At 30.8% G+C, this 21,594-nt stretch overlaps 1 protein-coding gene across 1 annotated transcript; it reads left to right on the forward strand.

Annotated features, from left to right (window-relative positions):
• The first annotated feature begins 15,442 nt into the window (after positions 1-15,442).
• LOC130806533 (ADP-glucose phosphorylase) lies at positions 15,443-20,613 on the forward strand. Its single transcript, XM_057671659.1, has 3 exons — positions 15,443-16,102; positions 17,899-18,189; positions 19,756-20,613. Exons 1-3 carry the CDS (start codon positions 15,605-15,607, stop codon positions 20,053-20,055), a joined length of 1,089 nt encoding a protein of 362 aa, XP_057527642.1. The 5' UTR covers positions 15,443-15,604; the 3' UTR covers positions 20,056-20,613.
• Positions 20,614-21,594: the final 981 nt, after the last annotated feature.

Here is a 21,594-nt window from a genome sequence, read left to right on the forward strand (position 1 = left end):
GAATTTAATTTAAAGTGACAAGTGGCAAATAATTAGGATTTCTCGACTCTCATTCTACATTCATCGCGTGTCAAAGTGATTTCTCAATTAGTATACTATGATATGATACCACAAACACACGGTGCACGTGTCACTAATGGTTGTTCTCAGGGAAGCTAGGCTAAATAATTTGTTATTTCTAGAAATTATAATGTGAAAAAAAACACTAATGTAGATTGATGATTCTATAAATAGTGATTAAGAAAATGCAGACAAAAATATGGTATGAAGACAATAATTAAGAAAATCTAGAGTAATAGAAATCTCCTAATTCTCTTATGAACAATATATTAATTGAAATCTATAAAAGTATGGATCATAGGCATATTTAAAAGTGCTCTAATCAATTTCATACTCTCGTGATAGTCAAGTAACTATCAAATTTAGACTCTATTTATTTTTATTTCAAACTCTCGTTATATTGATTAAATTAATAGAAATATAACTAAAGTATACCGTAAAACTAAGTTACCCTAATCTCAAACTCGCACTATGTCGATTAGGTTAAGCAAGTCCATGTAATTATGGGTTAAATTTGCCAATTTTATTATTGATCTAATTTTTATTTGCTTTCACTATAATTTTAGTTCATACTTTGAACCGGAAACAGTCCCTTACCCTAGAAAAATAAATCTACTTGCTACTCATGAAAATTGCAATTAAAATCCTAAACATGTTTTTAGGCATGAATTAAGATGACAATTATAGAGTGAACTTGCTAAAATTGAGCAATTAGAAATAATTACAAAACTAAGGACAATAAATGATGAATGAAATTGATTTTGAAAAATGATGAATAAAATTGATTTCAAAAAAATTGAATAAAATTAACTTTATTTAAATTTAAACTAAGATACATACACTTAAATACATAAAGTTGAGAAGAAAAACTAACAAAAATGCAGTAGATTTAATCTACACACATTTTTAAATGAGATAGTTTTATAATGAGACTATTTTTATTGGATTAACTCGTGTAAATTTAGTTTATTAAATTAATTACTTATAATTTTAAAGTGATAAATACTAAAATGAGCAAATTATATAAATACGTCTCATAATGAGACGATTACATAACTATTATAGGCCTCTATAAAAGTAATGAATTATGTAACTATTTAGTAATGAAGTATGTAACTATTTTAGTATTCACTATTCAGCATCAGCAAGTCTTGTATTACCCTATATAAATTTACTAGTTTGAAACTCATGCCAAGCACGAATAAATTGTTAAAAAATTATTATATAAAAATTTAAATAAATTTTAATAATTATGAAAATCGTTATTTGTTAATGGGTCAAAATGACAATGACAAATTGTAATTCACAAAATATACTACATTTATTATCTTCAAAATAAAATTTAATAATGTAGAGTCTAATTTTCTTAATCCTATAAACATAAATTATGGAAATAACTTTAAGAAACAAAGAGAGTATTTTATCTAAATTAAAAACGACTGATTTGTACATTATTTATCTCTCCATTTGATTTGCAACAAAGAAAATATAGACTAATTTTTTGAGAAAGTTGTAATAAATGATTAGAGAAAATAAAATGTTCGGATGAAATTAAAAATGTAAAAAAAATATAGATGAAACTAAAAAATATGGTGAATCATCGTCAATAAATAAAAATAATACAAATTAAATGAGATGTATTAAAGTGAAAAATAATACAAATTCAATGAAACTAAAAAAAATTAATCAAGACATTGGAGGATGTCATCTACGTATAAACACTATGTATATGTAATAATATCTTCAACTAATGAAAGGGAAAAAGGCTAGAAAAAACAATCTATTAACTGCAAAGTGCAAACCTTACAACACCATACTTTCTCACTCCAAACAACCAAAATAAATGAATTCTCCATCTTCTTTCTTGTTCTCAAAACCCATTTTCTTCCTGTAAATAAATTGTAAATAAATTGAAATAGAAAACTTATGAATAAAAATAGCCATCCATATCTGAAAAAGGAACCACACAAAGAAATACAGGATCAATTGCACAAAGAATGTGTTTCAACAAAGAACGAAGCAATGAAGAGCTGCGTGTTGTTTTTTTTTTTTTTTTTTTTTCCGATCTAATAAATGTGTGTGAAATTGGGGATATGCAAAAAATCTGATTAATTATTCTACTTTCTTTTTTTCAAATTGTATATGAAGCTTTTATTATCTCAATCTTTTTTATTTTTAGTTGTAATTTATACCATTTCTAATTTGATGTTTATGTATTAGTATAGATAGATAGATTAATATCCACCTTTTAGAAATTATTATAACGCAAAACTTCCGATTATGTGTTCTTGAATATACAATTATTATTGTAAAGAGCCAAACTGCCAAAGTAAAAAAAATGGGATGAGATAGATTCGAACTCCCGACCTCGGGATTACTCAGAAAAGCTATGAGACCAACACGCTAACCAACTGCGCTACCGCCACTTATTGATTCAGATTTCAATATAGTATTTATTTTATTTACTTTTCGTCTGTACTTCCTCTAGAATCATGAATTTTCCTTGCATTTTTATTTTAGTCCCCCATTACGTTACATAACGTATGTTATATAACCTCTTTGAAATTTTCCGCGAAGTTAAATTCCGTTATATAACAATGCATGAAATTTCACGGTCTAAATGTCGCGTTGACTGTTATATAACTTGTAAGTGTGTAACGCTCATTATTTTATCGTTATAACGATATTTCACCCTTACAACTTTATTTGTCTTCCCATTAAAATATTAATATCCATTAACTTTAATTATTATGATTACTTATGGTTACTCATAGTTTTAGTTGATAAACAAAATAATTAACTTATAACTAATAAGTTGATTAATTATACACTAAAAGAATCTCATATATTGAAATTATAATAAATAGTTGCATATTATTGCATAATAATCGTAGTTCAACAACAGAAATGCAATGATATGTTTAAAATCCCTTATGTGATTCTTTTTTCAAAAATCACACCGCATTTGCATTATTTCTCCGTTACAGTCGTTTTTCGTAACTGTTTTCGCAAACACATCTGTGACCGCAATTTTTTTTCTATGATTGGTACTCATTACATAACAATTAAGTTGGGTTCAAGTTATATACTTCAATTCTTTTGTATATTTCTTCAATTCTTATTCACAAATCTTTATTTATTTTTTCTTCATTTGAAACATATCTACACAACTTTAATATTCTTACCAATTTCTTTATTTTCAACTCATGCAACAAAGAGAATCAATTATTGAAGTTATTATTCCATAGTTGACATGGTTGGATCAAATTAAACAAATCAAGTACAACTTTGTAAGAGTGCATTGATCTTATTATAATTTCTCATCTTTTTGACTTTTCTATTTCACAAAAACTTGAATGGGACGGTTTCATATATATTAAGATCATCAACATGGGTCGACACAAAATCTAAAAATTGATAAATAAAAATAGCCGATCTCCCAGAAATTTAAAAAAAACAAATCAATTTTGACATAAAAGATATCACTTTTGATATTAAAGGAATCAATTTCAACATAATATACACCTTAAACAGATTAATTAAAATAAAATTTTCAAATTTGACTTATAAATGATCAATTTTGAAGTTAAACTTATCGATTTCTACCTAAATATGGTTCTGTTCTCACAATTTCATAACAGAGGTAATAAAATGGTACTATTTTCTCATTCTATGGATAATTTTCAAACAACAAATGAATGGTCAATAACACTATCAATAATAGTGTTAAAACATTGCACAATACATGTACTCTTATTCAATGCAACATGATGGTTCTAATGGAACATAAGAGTATATGTACTCATTAATCATTGATCAATAATAGTGATCCTACTCTTCCCTCAACAGTTTCTATTCATAATGGACTTGAAAATAAAGTTGTAGGTGTAGTGTTTGCTTACCCTTGATGTGAAGGTGGAGGAAGTGACGATATCGAGTTATGTTTGCCAAATGATTCGATGAATGCTCTTGGAAATCATCAAGTTAGACCTTAAAATGATCATTTAAAAAAATTAATTTTGACTTTAAAGATATCAATTATGACCTTAAATAGATCAAGTACTGAGTTTATATTGAGAAAAACTAAATCTAGGCCGATTGGGCTATCCGTCTCATAATAAGACCGTTACTTCCCAGAGCTGTTGTTTCTATTTTAGTACAAAATATATATAGGTTATGTTGAGCCTATCATACATATACAAAATCCATGAAAAGTTTTACGGCCCGTTTGGTAGGTGGTAATAAACGGTGGTAATGAGAATGAAAAACTAGTGTAATTTTGGTTTTAAAATTACTTGGTTACCTTGATAGACATGCTTGTCCAAGTTTAATCATCTCATTTCCTTCATAAATATTATTCCAATGCATTATTATTGAGAGAGGTGGTAATGGAAATTTGTAAATAAAAAAACTTTTTTGTGATCAAAGTCTCATTACTATAGGAATGATATAAACTTTTGATAAAATTTTACACTATAAATCATTCCCATTACTACCATTTAGTACCACTAATCAAATAGGCCATTTGTAACACCCCGAGATTTTCTGACGTCATTGATTAATATTTTAATAACTTTTGGGTATTTTATAATTATATTAAATTAATTTTGAAGTAGTTTTAATAAATTCCTTTCATATACGAATTTAAATATTAACATATATTTATATTAAAAATACAATTACGATTCTATACAAAGGGATTCGAATCAAAATAATTATTTTATTTAAAATGTGTGAGCATACGGAGGTGAGTTCTTAATTGGACCTCGCAAGAAGATGAATCTAGATATAAAAAATAAATAAATAAATAGATAAATAATATAAAAGGATGTGTTAGGGTTGTGAGTACTCCTTCCCTCACTCACAAAAACGTCACGCCTCTTCCTCCTCCTCTCTTCTCTCTTCTCTCCCCTCTCCCTCACTGTTGAGCCACGAAACCACCAACCAGCAGCCCAGCCGCGGTGGCAACCGGTCTCCAACAACACCACCGATCTTCCCTCTCTCTTCCCTGTGACGCAGCTGCTTCTTCCCCTTTAAACAGCCATTACAGCAGCAGCCTAGGGTGCTGCATTTGCTGTGCGTGCCGCCAGCCACGGTGGCCAGTTTGGGGTCCTATCTCCTACCGGTTTGGTCACGTGCCACCACTAGCACAACCTTAACTTACCTCTTTCCCCTTTTTTCTAGTTTTAACATTGTGAGCCATCTCCTCTTTTCTCTAATTTATTTTTCTAGCTTTTAATTGGAGTTTTATTAAGTGTATTGAGTTTGAGGTTGGTTGTGTTAATTTCATTGAATATTTTTGTGGGTAAGAATTTGATTGATGAATTAAACATGTTTATAGCTTAGGGTTTGAAGTGTGATTTGAAATTATGGGTGATGTGTTGGTTTTGTATTAGTTTCTATGAATCTTAGTATGAGTACATGTTATCTATGAACACGAAACGATTAGGACTTGGATTTAGAGATGAAATTACTAATAATGTGTGTTTTATACTATATTTTGGTGATGATTGATTAAATAACTTTAAAAGTTGTTTTAAGATTTGGTCGATTGGTTATTATTGTGAATAATTAGTAATGGTGATGATGTTAGTTGACTATGAAAGTGATTGTGATTGATTAAATTGAGAATAATAGCTACTAATTGTTGTGGTTTGATTGTTGTGAATTACAAATACCCTTATTAGGTTGTTATTGAAGTTATAGATACATGATATTAGTAAGCCAAGAGCATAGTGTCAACTTATCGTCGATGGTTGCTAAAGTTAATTGTCGAGTTGTTTTGACTATAGTTCTTAATAGCTTTGGAGAATGTAACAAATGATATCGCGATACGATAACTCTAAGATTTGCCTTATCGTTATATTAATGTTATATTAAAATTGTAAGATTTAGTTGTGATTAGTTATTTTTGGGTAATGTGAGCCGATATGCTCAAAATTAGTTAATGTAAAGAAACGATTCACACATACTTCTACTTTAAATTGATGGAAAGACTTATGTTGTGTTGAGTTAATGATTTTGACTTGTATTGAATGAGCTGTGTGCATGCTAGAGTAATCGGAAACTCATGTTGAATGGGTGATAGCGGTTACTTTGGTATTTAGTTTGGTATGGCAAAGTAGTTAAGGGAACTTATTAGTTCTACTCATAGCTTATATAGGTGCCCATTTTGTAACAGGAAAGTAGAGCCTTAGTCGGGTGATTTTGTGACTTTTAATCGTGCAGTGATGTTTACAGGTACGTACATGCAGTAACTAACCCTTATATGCAATTTGCTTTAAGACATCATTGTTTATTGTGATAGTATGCATTGTATTGAAACTATGAGGTACTAGTAAGTACACTTTATATGAAGAACTATCAACTATGAAATCATTGCGGTTAGAATAGTTTAGAGAATTAGAGTGTTAATAGAAGGCAAGAACTACCCCCTTATCTATTTAAGAATTGGATTATGCCTTAATTGGAGTTAAAATGACTCCTTTAGAGGTGAATTTCATATTTTAATGAGTGGCTCAGTGGGTTTTGGCGTGCTGCTATCCCAGGGCGCTTATTATTAGTCGAAAGTGGAAGTCATTCCTATCTGATAAAGTATTAGATTATAATTAGCTGGTGTGATTCAACTGGATTATGTTCGGTTGATTTAGTAGTCCCCTAGGTGAGGTTTGACGGGACCACCGTAGGGGTATGAGCATGCTTGGGTCACTAGGCGCCGGATGGCTGATACCGCCCCTTGACCGAGGTGTTACCATGCGGGCCTTGCAAACCCCAATATGGTGGCCTCTTCACTGGTTTAGAACCCCAGTGTGTTAGTTTTTGTAGGACCCGAGAGGGTCAGCTGGAGGGGGCATGAGCTCGTACTTTGCCGTGGGCGCCGGATGACCAATAACGCCCTTGGCCGTGTCACTATACCAGGAAGTAGAGAAAGATCTACTGATAGAAAGTTATTCAGTGATAGAAAATTTATTCATGGATCGAAAGTTATTTAATGATAGAAAGCTTACACATTGATAGAAAGCTTACACATTGATAAAAAGTTTACTTCGTGATAGAACGTTTACTCATTAATAGAACATCTACTTATTGATAGAATAGTTTATGCTACTGAGAAGTGTGCCTAAGTTAAGTTACCTCAAGGGTATTACAGACTATGATCACACTTACGTTAAGATAGACGAGCTCTATAAGGTCATGTGTTAGGTATTCTGTTAATGCCTTGGTCGAGTTGATACTATACGTGTTTTGCAAGAGTTTATGTTTGAAAAGATGAGCGTGAAGACCTTCATTCTACCCAAGAACACATGGTTCGAGTTGGAAAGCACGTAATGAAATTAAGAAGTGTAAGTGGCCGATAAACGGTTACTATCTGTGCTTGCATTTTATGAAATCATCTTATGTTGTTTTATGATATAATGCTATCTAGTAGTTGGCCTTATTATATTTGATGCTAGTTACTGACGTGTACGTGTTTGTGTTTATTTTTGATTGTTGATGACTTTCTATGATTGTCCTGCTATGACACATTGGCCTTTAGTCTAATGTCGAGCAGCAGAAGGATCATAGACAGGCGTAGCAGGTACTGGAGCTTCTTTTGCATTGCATTGCATTTGGGGAGAGTGATGAGGGCGAAGCATAACCGGTGTCATACCGCTATCTTTCGATTTTGTAGCTCTTGTTATCTTTTGTAAACTTTGGTTGTATATGTTTTGTTATGAGGCCTTGTGTCTTCCCTCGTATATTTGTAATTCCGCTGCGTAGTTTATAACTCTGTATGGTTTTAAGGAGTTAAGTCTTTTTAAAACGCAAACGTCGACACTGGAACTACGATCTATGCTTGGCATGCTGATTTGAGAAGCCGGCAACGAATCATTCCGCCGTGACATAGTTTTGATAGGCCGTTGGTGCCTTTACTTTATTAGCTTCTAAATAACTTTTGTTTTTCTACAAAGGCACACAGTTTTAAGGCAGATGCTGCCGAAATTTCCACTCACCTTTTTAAAGTTAATATTTAACGTTTATCTAAATTCTCTTTCTTTTTCTTTTATGTAACACTCGAATTTCCTTCTGTTCTTTACAGTTTTGGTTTCGTTAAAGGGTCGAAAATTTTGAGGTGTTACACCATTAGATTACATATTGATTAGATTTAGCTCAATTGTGAGCATCTCACAAGTATTCTTGAGATAAGCCACTTATATAACTAAGTACTTGTATAGAATATCTAGTCTAGTAAAATAAATATTGCTAGTAAATAAATATTACTCTAATTGAATAAAAAACACTCTTCAAATTAACCTTTTAGAATATACATGGTTATTATTGGATCAAAAAAAGTATGGTTATTGAATTCATTCTTTTGTTTTCGGAAGTAGGTTAGAAGATCTCTATCATTAAAAGGAAGAAAGAATTAAGTATTTCTGTAAGTAGCAAAAATCAAATCCCTCTTATAAAAATGAAAGAAAAAACCCTCAAGCTAACTCGTGATTAATTTTTGAATTTGTGATTTTTGAGTTTTCAACTTTGTAATTTAGTATTAGTTTTTCGGATTTTTAATTTGAGGGAACGTAGGGATTAGAATTCTAAATTTAGGGAATTTATGGTATACTAGTATATAAATTCGTACAATGCACGAAATTTTTTTAATATAAATAAATATAAAGAATCTAAATTTTAATTAATGATGAATTTTCATATTATCGTTATCTTATTCAAATATTTTCATTCAATTATAGTTATCACTATAATAATATTAAACCAATTACGTAACACATATTTAGATGTGAATAATTATGCAAATCATACATATATAATTTATGTAGAAAGTATAAGATAAATGATTATTAGTCTATAAGTTATGCAACGCAACTGAAAAGTGGGTGCACTATTGTTTAGTCTCCTATTCATTCTTTCAAGTCTTCACATTCTTGAAATACATACAATAAATGATTAACAATTTTAATTTAAATTTAATACATTTTTATTTATAATAATTTTATTTATTTTAAATTAATATTGACCTACAATATAATTAAGATGATTGGCATCTCTAAGAAAAAAAGTTGAATTAGTATCTTTAATATCCTTCTTTTTTCGCAAATATATTAACATATTTTTAAAATAAAATTATTTTATCCTTACTTATTCTATTTTTATTTTGCATCACTTTTCATTTTAATTTGTCCCATTAATTTTGCATTCTTTCTTTTTTCAATGGTTTCATTCTTCTTCTTTTAATCTCATCTATAAATATATACTATTTTTTCATTCTACAACTCATTTTTATCCTCCATTTAATTTTTTTCGCATTTTTCAACACAATTTTCTTTCTATTAAAATTTGTTTCATAATTATTGCAAAATTAAAAGAACAAAAAGAGTAATTCATTTAACCTTTACACAATGATCGCACAACTCAACGGCTAAAAAAAAAAATAGCACCTTTCCCAAATACCCTCTAATTACTCTAAGTACCCCTAAATTAACTCTCTACATACTCCCTCATTTTCATATGAGAAAAAAAAGTTTATCCAATCCATCTCTACTTTTCTTCCATCATTTAAGATCAACATGTATCTTCATACTACTATTTCGATTATTATTTTTAAATAGAAATACATGTCTTGTATTTTCCAAATCAAACAACCAACCAAAATACAATGACTCAATGAGATTTTGAAAATGTAGACAAAATGTGGTAGAAATACATAGGTAATTTAATTTTATTCTACTAATATAAGGTCAAAAATTATTTAAGTATATTAAGGAAACTTTAATATTTGACTAAAGAATAATTAGGGAAACTTTCATTAATTGATTTAAATATTTATTTAAGGCAACTTTTGTATAATTAGGGAATTGGTAACGCAAATTAAGCAGCAATAAATTCAACGAGTTTTTTTTATTACTAATTAACAACTAAGCATGTATGTTATCCAATCAAGGTAAATTTCGAATACTATGTTTGCAAAAAAACTCAAAGTGCTAATTTTTTTTTATCATTTATTGCAAATTAATATTACATTATAAAACTATTGCTGGATTTTAATGCATCAATTATAAAATTATTGCAAATCAATCATACAATTTTCTTTTTTGATGTTTCAATTATTCTTGAATTTTTATGTATCAATCACAAAATTATTGCATTTCAATTACAAAATTTCCTTCTTTATTCTAAAATTACATGTTGTATTTAAATTGCTTAGTCAATAACCATCTACTACAATTAAATTAATAAATGTCAGAATCACTCTTATTGCGACATATGTCATTTTGCTTCATATTTATTAGAATGAATCAATCAATCATACAATTTCCTTTTTTGATGTTTCAATTATTCCTGAATTTTAATGTATTTATCACAAAATTATTGCAATTTAATTACAAAATTTCCTTATTTAATCTAAAATTACATGCTGTATTTAAATTGCTTAGTCAACAACCACTAACTCCAATTAAATTAATCCAAATGACAGAATCACTCTTATTGCGACATTTGTCATTTTATTTCATCTTTATTAGAATATATCATGCATGATATGATATGATATGATGAGTTTTACATTTTGGCATTTCGATGGATTAGAATTTGCAATAGGAAAATTAGAAAGTTAGGATCTCAAATTTGAGGGTTTCTCATGATTTAGGATTTCAATTTATGTGAAATTGGTAAATTAGGTTTAAAGAACAATTGAAGTGCGAAAAGAAATTCAAAGGCGGTTGAATTTTGAGAAGAGGAAGAGACCGCCGAAGGGATTTTGAATACGGAAATGAAGAAGGTGAAGATAAGATGATAAAAGTTTTAGGGGTGTTTGAGAAGGTTTAAAGAACAATTACAAAATTTAAAGGCGATTGTTGGTTGTTGGTTGTTGGTTGTTGACTTTTTAGTTGGCGTATTTGACTAACTGAAAATGTTAGCTGTTTTTGTTGGCTTTTAAGCTAGTCGAAAAAGATAGCTGTTTATGGAGATGTTTGGTAAATTTAGGTATTAGTTGTTGGTTGTTTGTTCAAAAAAATGAGTCAATAAGCCAAAAGCCAAAAAAAAAAACTAACTGGGGTAGCTTTTCCAGTTAGCTTTTTTTTTTTTATATTTAAAAGTCAGCTTTTCAGCTAGCTTAAAAGTTATTTATCAAATACTTTTTTTAACTGTTTGACCAACCAACAAGTCAAAAACCAACCAAAAAGCTAAGCAAAAAGCTATAAACCAAAGACCTCCTTAGGCGCACACAGAATTTGTATTGGACCAAAAATAACATTCATATAATTACAAATGTTTAAGTACATGATACATGTATATTTATATCTTTATGTGTTAGTACAAATGCCAAAACTCTTAATAATGATAATGAATTTGATAATTCAACCAAACATCTCTTAGGTTGTACTTGGGAGAAGAACCTTGAGATGTGTTGAGAGGTAGTGTATTGAGGTTTGAAACGATCAATGAGGTGATCGGTGTGAGGCGTTTGAGGCTTCACTAAGTATGTGGAACAACGGCTTGAATGGGGCAACATGGAAACTGAGTTGCTCAAACAAGGCAACATGTGAAAGCTATCCAGAAGGCAGGCTGAATGATCCGCTTGTTCGAGCAAGCAACCACCTCGTTCGAACAAACTTGCAGCAGCAAAACAGAAGGTCAGATGGTGAGATGCTCGTTCGAGCATTGTGTAAGCTCGTTCGAGCACATACTATGGATTCCATTTCTGACAGTTTCTACGTTTATGGCATTGAAAGGGTGTGTTACTTCTTGTTTAATTCATGTATTATTGTAGAGTGTTAATGTGTAGTGAGTGGTGAGTAAAGAGAGGATCTAGGATGATGTATGAGGTTCTATATAAAGCATATATCATCCATAGAAGCAATCACCATACAACACATAACCATATAGTTGAGAAGGCTATTTCATTTGTAAAGAAGCTAGGGTGAGTAAACCAAAAGAGTGTTTTTTCTTTGAATTAATATTTGTGATCTTAAGAGGTTATTGTTCTCAAATTAGGGAGGGTGATGTATATTATATTGTTGAATTCATTATAAATAGACTTTTGTTGAGGGGAGGTATCTCTGATACCTCATAAAGTCATTATGTCATTCTATTATTTTTGTTTGCATTTTTCATCTTGTTTTTCAATAGTATAACCTCATAAAGTTTTTATTTAGTGCAGTTTTAGATTATGAGGATTCAGGAAGCAAAAGAGATTTTTGGGATGATTAGGATTGCTAAGCTTTGGTAAGCTGATCAACCTGCACGCCTGCCTTCGCTTGCAGACCCAAAGTTAGAACTTTTTGGCCTGTTTAGGACTAGGCTTTTGTGCTGCATTTTGAGATTTTGGTTACTTTTTTGGTGTGTGGGTTTGTTCGGGCCATGCTTTTATCTAGAATGGCCTTGTAGGCCGAGTCAGATCTAATCACTTTTATATCTTTGTTTATACACTCGTACTGTAAAAAATAGTTCGCTTATTGTGCGGTGTTAAATCATGTGTATTGTTCTGAGCAACTTTAGTAGGGAATGTGGCACAATTCTGCTCTAACTTGTCAACCCAAAACCACTATGTTATACTTATGTTTTTTCGAATGCGATAATTTTCCCTCCCGTTGAGTTTGCTTATGTTATGGTCAAAAAGCTCTTATATAGAAAATCACAACGTAGCAAACTCAAGACTCAAAAGAGAGATGAATGTATATATCTTGAAGGAAGTGCTAAACGGAATTCAAAGCGGAAGGCGGAGGAGCAAATAATGTAGATTAAGCTATAGTTGTGTTGACCTAACTTGAAAATGGTTTAAATTTTTTGGTTTTTCAATTATTTTGTAAAGTTTTGACAAGATTGTAGATATAAATATAAAAATAAAAATAAAAATGTGAAACCACTTTAGAGATTTAGAAAAAGCTTGTATTCAAACATGAAACAAAAAAAAGCTAATATTATAATTAATCTCATAATAAACTATTAGGTAGCGATTCTATATGATTTTATGGACTACATTGATAATTTATTTTAAAATTTAGGGAAATTCTACGTGGTAATTTTGAGGTTTTGAGTTTTTCACGTGGTAACCAAAATTTTTGAAAAATCCACGCGATAACCCTGAGGTTTACGTAATTGTTTCACCGTGACCATTTTGCACATAAAAACGTTAGTAAACGTTAATTTCAAATCTTTAAGGCTGTTGTACGCCTATTTATGTGACTCACCATTTCAAATGCCTTTAATTTTAACTTTTTCCCCCAAAACATAAACCCCAACTCTACCATCTTTCATCCAAATCATATTTTTTTCCAAAAATACAAAGATGGTAGAGTTAGGGGTTTATGTTTTGGGGAAAAAGGTTGAAACTGATGGCATTTGAAATAGTGAGTCGCATAAATAAGCGTACAACAACCTTAAAGCTTCGATAAATGTTTGCTGACGTTTTATGTGCAAAAACGTTACGGTAGAACAATTTAGTAAACCTCAGGGTTACAGCGTTTTTTAAAAGCTTTGGAATTTTTTAAAAACCCAAAACCTCAGGATTACCACTTGGAATTTTCCTAAAATCCATTTAGTAATAATACTACATAACTTTATCAGCTATTTAAGATTCATATTTAAATATTTTTTATGTTAAAAATTTATTTTACTTTTATAGAAGATTAGTTGTGGGCCCGCTTTACACCTTTGAAATTCATAATATTATTTTATACACTTCTATTAACAGTAATACGAATGAAATTATTAAAATGTCAGTCCATTGTAAAGGTGAGCTAGAAAGATGTAAGGGCTAAAGATGTATACGATAGTTGGTAGCAACAAAAAACCAAGGGATAAAAAGTGTTGAAGGCTTTATATGTTTAGCCATGAAGCGTAAATAGGTTGTTCAAGAAACCAAACAATTTGAATGCGTAAATGTTACTACCTACGTTTGTTTATGTTTTTCCCAATAACTTTTTACACAATTTTCAATGCAACTTTTAAACCTCAATATCTCTAAATCCACATAAATTATAAAAAATACATATTAAAAAGTATACATTAAAAAAAATCTAATGAAATCTTATATGGATATATTTTATCTTCAAAATATGTGTCAAAAACATTAATTAAATTTCTCTCTCCTTAAGGTGGAATATTATATGAGAAGAACATTAGAGAACGGAGGGAGTATAAAACTATTGTCTATTATCAATCAACTTCTTATTTAGTGAAAAAAATTATGAAATGTACCTCTAAATAGTAATAATGGTTTTTTTTTGTTTTTTTTAACAATGGTCATCTTTTAAAATAAAGAGAAAAGGAGACGAATGCTCTCAAATCTTTTACCAAATTTAAGAACAATATCAGTTGGAGATATAACGTTATTAAACACATTTATTAAAGTCATATTCAAAGCTTTTATCGATTATATGAAACAAAATTTGTTTTTAGATACATTATACAAGTCATCAACAACATCATCACTGGCTACATTTATTACAAGTTACCAACAATCTAGAAAAGGCCTCAACATGGATTAAATCAAGTTGAATGACATTTAAAATCAATCCAAACATTTGTCGAATCATTTTGAGTTGTTCTAATGCGCTCATCAGCCACAAAATAAATATTAAATGTATCATCATTGAGCCAATACTATAAGTCACCCACCGAAAACAAATTAGCTTGTAAATCAAATCTATCCATTCCAATATCGTGAATACAATGCAAGCTCCTATAAATTATCCCAAGACGAAAGACTTCTTCTCCAACACATCAAAAATTGACAAAAAAAATAGACACATAAAAACAGAAAACAAATGAAGCAATATGATGATGCAACCACCCAACAAATTCAACAATTATAATTCTTTGTTTCATATAAATACAACCAATATTATCTTACCTTCATCCTTTTGACTTTACTTTTTAGTCGAATTTCTTAGATAATTAGGAGATAGTAGGCCATTGAACAAAAGGTAGGATTGCAACAAAGTTATGTTACTTCCTGAGTATTCAGTCAAATAAACTTTAGTATTCTCATGATGTCCGTAATTCGATAGACATTAATTTTGATGGCTGTAATTCGAAAAAAATTAAAATTGTTTGCAAAATGCTTAATTCATAAATAATTCTTTATATATTTTTATAAATGTTATTTTTGGTTGGAATTAATGTCAAAATATTTGTTTTCATTTGTTCTTCCTATTTAATTTTTTCACAGTTTTCAATGTAAATTTTAGGCCTTAATATCTCTAAATACGCATTATAAAAATTATAAAAAAATATATAATAAAAAAATATATATTAAAACGAATTTAAGGAGATTTCACATTGACATAATTTATCATTTATATATATCATTAAAATTTTAATCAAATCTCTCTTTTTAAAATAAAATATTCTAAAATATTCAAAATGGAAAAACACCGCAAACAATACGAGTAATAGTTTGGAGAAAAAGCAATGTATTATGTATCATAAAGAGAAGGAAACATATTCCAATTTCCACCATAGCTTCAATCATCCACTCTTTTACTCCTCCCCTACATTTTGGAGCCAAAATCTCCATTAAAGAAACCTCAAGAAATCACTGATGGCGCCTCCTCCTTCTTCTTTTTCATCTTCACATCAAAAACCAGAAATTAGAAAAGACAAAATCAACAACAAATTAATCATTTTTTCTCCAGCAAGATCCAAACGTCCATCTGACTTTAAATCCAAATCCCCTGTCTCAAATTCAAGCACAAATCAGTTAAAGGAATGCCCTTTTTGTATTGGGCATGAACATGAATGTGCTCCTGAAATTTTCCGGGTTGTGGATGACCCAAATTGTCCCTCTAATTGGAAAATAAGGGTGATTCAGAATTTATATCCTGCTTTGAGTAAGGATATTGGCACACATAACCGGGGTTCGGAGGATTCGGGTTGTTGTATTATTCCCGGGTTTGGGTTTCATGAAGTTGTGATTGAAACTCCTACCCACCCGGTTCATTTGGGTGATCTTTCTGGAGCTGGTGTTGGGGAGGTTTTGATGGCTTATCAGAAGAGGGTGCTTCAACTTGCTTCTGTTGATAGCATCAAATATATTCAGGTTTTTTCTTTTCTTCTTCTCTTATGTGCATTGCAAGAGTTTTTGGTGTATGTTAAATAAGCTATAACATGAATCTAGTTAGTCATTTGAGTGAAAACCCATTGATATTGATTGATCGGTAGCCGAGTCGTTTCAGCACACATGCAATGTTGGGTATAGACCCACCTTATATCCTATTATGCAACCATAAAGTGTAATTACTAATGAATATTTGAGTATGGAACCAAATTAAACTTAATTTTTGTTAAACATGAATGAAATTAAATACTTATGAGCAATAATTTTAATTGATCTAAGCTTATTATTGTTGAATACAACTAAATTTGCATGCCAAGAGCATGAGAAAACATTGTGGAGGAGATCTAATCTCTAAGTCATGGTGCCATCTTGCTATGACCTTATCAATTATTCTTGGGGCCTTGCAAAAATTGACAAATTCTATGAAGGTCCTGTGGAGTTTTAAAAGTTATAGTAGTAATATTTTTCTAATAATTTTGTATCTTTAAATACCTAATACTAAGTAATTGAATATTGAGGTCCCTAATTTTTTGTGGCCTTGTGCGATCGAGCATGTTGAATATGCTTAGAATCTTCTATGAATTATTCTAGTTGACATCCAATTTTGAAGGATTATTTATGAATTTTGATTAGGGACAATGATTGTTTGATGTGATTTGTTGAGAAGTTGTACATGTTGTGTTGTTAAGTTAGATGATTATCATTGTAGGATGTCCATTATGGCATTACTGGTGTGATTGGGATCTTTATGCTAAATTTGGATATTTTGGGTTGTTTGATTGTTGCTACTACTGGTGATTAGTCTTGCTTTTGTGATGGAATTTGAGGTTTATGTAAATGTAAATTTGGAAAGTTTGAATGTTGAAAAGAAGGAAGCAGTTCATGTTATGCATAGGATAGATGTTGAAAAGGGCCCTTTTTAGGAAATTGTGGGGTTTGAAGATTGGTTTTGTTTTTCGTTTTCGAGTGAATAAACATGTAAGCATCTAATCTTGATGTAAAGATGTAATTTTGATTAGTATTGTCAATGGAGGTTGTCGCTTGAGTATAAAAGGTGAATTCAAGACACTAGTATAAGTTGGGTCAACACTCATTTCTATATGTGAACTATACCAACTTTGCTGCCATTTTTCTGTGAAAAAAGCTATACGATTGAACATTAATAGGATTTCTGTCAAATGATGTGGGCCATGGCCTAGGTAGGTCCTGGCCTAGATTCTCCGTATATCTTTTTTGAACAACTTAAGGGTTTATCTTTTAATTCTTTAAATAGTCTTTGGTCATGAAGCTTAGTATAATGACTTCATATTGATTAGAATCTGAATTGTTTGCCACCAATGGTAATATAACTCTTATAGGGGTTGAATGGTTCACTAACTTTAGCCTAAGACGAGAAACAATTACTCTGAAAACTATACTAAGTGAAGTACTGTACCTTATGTCTTCCGGGCATGTTGGGTTCGGGATCAAGTATCAAATGAAGCGTCCGTTCTAATAGGTATGAAGAATGAATTTAGGCATTAATATCACTTGAACCTATGTGTAATGATTGGTTTTACAAACTTACAATCTTTAAACTTGAGTCTCTTGTACCCTTTTATATTGTGCTAACAGTCAATCTCCTGAGAGACGTCTCTCATGCCTAGCCCAACGAAGCTTAATGCATGCTCTTACTCTACTTTTTCCTTTATGGGCCGATCTAATTAAAGATTGTCTCTCAAAAAGACCGTCTCTCACAAGAATTTATGTTGTGCTAAAACTTGCCATTTCTGGTCAAGGTGTTTAAAAACCATGGAGCTTCAGCTGGAGCATCGATGAGTCATTCTCATAGTCAGCTAATAGCTCTACCCATTGTTCCTCCTTCAGTATCTAGTCGCTTTACGGCTATGAAAGAGTATTTTGAGCAGACAGGACAGTGTGTTTTGTGTGAGAAGCCACCGAAAGAGCTTGTAATTCATGAATCAAAGTACTTCATTGCAGTTGTTCCATTTGCTGCAAGTTATGCCTTTGAGATTTGGGTTATTCCGCAGTATCACTCTGCTCATTTTCAGGATATAGACAAGGATAAGGTAAACATCTGAGCTCCTATGCCCCTATAAGCGTATTTTGGTAAGAGTTTTATGTTTTTAATTATTTGCTTCAAGATTTAACTGAAATGGTATTTCTAGATTAGAGTTGAATAGATAAATAAATTACGTGCAATATTCGAAAGATGCAATTCACTTTTTGATTGTAGCTAGGAGGTTCAAATTTCAAAAAGGTTACCAAAATGCAACTAAGGAAACGTTTAACCTTGGCCATACTTTTAGCTGTGTGAAACATCTTGTTTGATCATGACCATGGTAGTAAAGTACTTTGAACGTGGACCTATTGTATTTGACCATGACCTATTGTATGATGCTTTGTTTTACAAACTTGAGAGTACCAAAGTTTAATAATTCTCTGGCCAATTCCATTTTGAATTTGCGATTCACTCAGAATGGTCCATAAAATCCCGAAACTGACTATTGTTTGCTTTTTTTGAATTGCGATTCGCGAGGAGATTAGCAAATCATTTGAGACTAATTGACAGTATCATCATAAACAAGATGAAGTTGTGGTATCATGTGCTATCACTTGATGACTCATTCTGTCATAGATTAATGGTTTCCAGAATTTCCATACTCTAGCTGTGATTCTTTTTTTTACTGGTATGAGCCTTTATATTGAGGCTTCAACCTCTATTACTTATCCGGCTCGTTTGGTAGGTGGTATTAAATGATGGTAATGGGAATGAAAATTGATGTAAGTTTGGTTGAAAAATGTCTTGCTACTTTGATGGTCATGCTTGTCCAATTTTAGTAATCTTATTTTCTTCATAAATTTCATCTAATGCATTACCATTGGAAGATGTGGTATTAGGTGGTAATGAAAATTTGAAATAAAAAATTTTTTTTTGTGATCAAAGTTTCATTACCATGGGGATGACATGTAACTTTTGATGAAATTTTACACTATAAATCATTCCTATTACCTCCATTTAGTACCACTAACCAAACGGGCCGATGGAGTTTTATTAAGGTATTTGGTTTGATGAGTGACCAAGTTCAAGACAGTCCGACATTTTTAATCAATCAAAAAGAAACTATATAGACACATTTTAGCCTTCCGACTCCTTGTTTGTGCCTAATACTTGTGCTTGGTGGTAAGTGAGCTACATTGCTATGCATCCGGAGTTGAGATCTCGTATTGCAAGATTCCGAAATTCATGCAGATCATGAAGTTCATATATTCGACAGTTTTGTGCTCACCCCTCGTTTTTTTAATTTGAAATAATTTTGTTAAGCTTTGTGTTATTGTCCTTTACGTTATTTCATATGAATCGACACATATATCATATCTGTGGTTGAAATTTCGGAGATCCGCTGAAATGCATGTTTTTTCTGTTTATGTGCCTTGTATAGATGCTGCTTCAGCTGTGTAGTTTCACCTTAACAGGACTCATTAAACTCGGATACCCCTTTTGTGAATGTATTGGCCATTTTCCGAACTTATTTTTTCTGAATATTTATTACCGACTATCAAATGGGCTGTAAAAGCCATGTAATTGTTCAATCTTTGTCAAATTCCTGACGTGATCTAATCACTTTCTTCAGGCGGACGACCTTGGTGGATTACTTAAACTCATGCTGAAAAAAATGGGTGTGCAATTGAACAACCCACCATTTAACTACATGATTCATACATCTCCTCTGCACATCAATGATTCTGATTTGCAATTCAGTCATTGGTATCTACAGATAGTCCCGCAGCTGACTGTTTTAGCTGGTTTTGAAATCGGAACTGGATGTAATATCAATCCTGTATTCCCTGAAGACGCCGCGAACATATTGAGGGAAGTTGTTGTTGAAGACATGGAAGAAAATTTCAGAGAAATCCATATTCAAGGTTCCTAGATAGAAATTAGGATTTATTTATTGAAATACAAACTTTCAACCTAGAAAAAAAAAATGAAGCATATGAACATTCTTTTTGTCCTGTGACTAATACAAGTTGAATGATAAATATAGATTTAGTTTACTTTCTATAGGAATAGTTTAGTTTTGGATGAAATAATGCATGATGTCTCTTGATGAGGAAGTATGTACTAATCACATCATTGCATTTCGTTCGGAGGATTCGGTGGATGTGTGATGTTCTGGATAGATAAGGTCGTTATGTCGATCGATTTTCATTTTGTAAGGTTATCAAATAAGAGGACGACGCCTGAAAGCCGGATAAATGTGTATTTGAGATCATGTTGTGGTTGACGGTTCAGAAAAAATCTAATCGTCCAAAGGTTCTCTTGAGGATACATATGAGGGTATACAAACTACAATGGTGTGATTGATGAGGGTCACTAACATGACATTTATTCTTGTATGAGATTGATCAACATGTGTTTCAATTATTGGATTTGAGTTGGAGACCTTATTTATATTGGCTCACTTCTATCAATGTCTACATTTTCTTTCTAGTTCGTCTCATAAATTTTGCTATATTTTTATTTTTATCATGATTTATGTTCTTTTTTGTTTGTGCACTTTAAGTTTGTCCTTTTTTAAGAGAGAGAAATTTAATTTAGATTTTTGAATTACATATATTAAAGATAAAATATATTTATGTGAAATCTTGTTAGATTTGCTTTGATGTAAAGTTTTTTAATATATAATTTTTATAATTTTTTATAATGCGTACTTAGAGATATTTAGGCTTAAAATTTGCTAAAAAATACGTGCAAAAAGTAAAGTGGATAAACAAAAAGGAACGGAAGAAGTATCTTTTTTTATCCCATCCACATATTTATCTACTTCCTTGTTAATCACACTTTTATCAACTTTTATTCATTTTTTTAATTTGTTTAAATTTTATCCTTATAATAAATACTAATATAGAGGTAGTATCATTGAGACCACAACCCTTAATAAAAGAGTTCAAAACAATATCAACGTAAAAAGATAAGGTATATGAATGACTGAAAATAATGGATAGTATTCAACTCATGTATTCAAGGTCAGTTAACACAAATTCTTATGGAAGAGACTGCCCTTCATGGGTTGGCCCAATTTAAAAAAAGAATAAAATACAATGAAAACGTGTAATTATGACAGTTAAGATGTAATTATGTCAGGTTAAGGTGTAATTGGAAATTGCAAACCCATCATTGATTTGTTCCCTTATAATACGCGTCATTCCCCGTCCCCCAAAACTGTAATCATCATTTTTTTTTAAAAAAAAAACATTTCATATTTAGAAACCTTCCATTTCAGTTTTCAATAAACCATTTGAGTCGTCATTTCCCTTTCCTTTCTTCCTCTCGTTTCCTTTCTCCCGTATACTCGTGCATTTCGTAATTTTTTTCAAGCAAAGACATTATCTAGTTCCTTCATCTACAATCAGGTATGGTTAAATTATAGTTTTTTTTTTTCCGCATGCAATTTTGGTTATTTTTTGTT

This window comes from Amaranthus tricolor, chromosome 2 (assembly GCF_026212465.1).
Source record: "Amaranthus tricolor cultivar Red isolate AtriRed21 chromosome 2, ASM2621246v1, whole genome shotgun sequence".
NCBI lineage: Eukaryota > Viridiplantae > Streptophyta > Magnoliopsida > Caryophyllales > Amaranthaceae > Amaranthus > Amaranthus tricolor.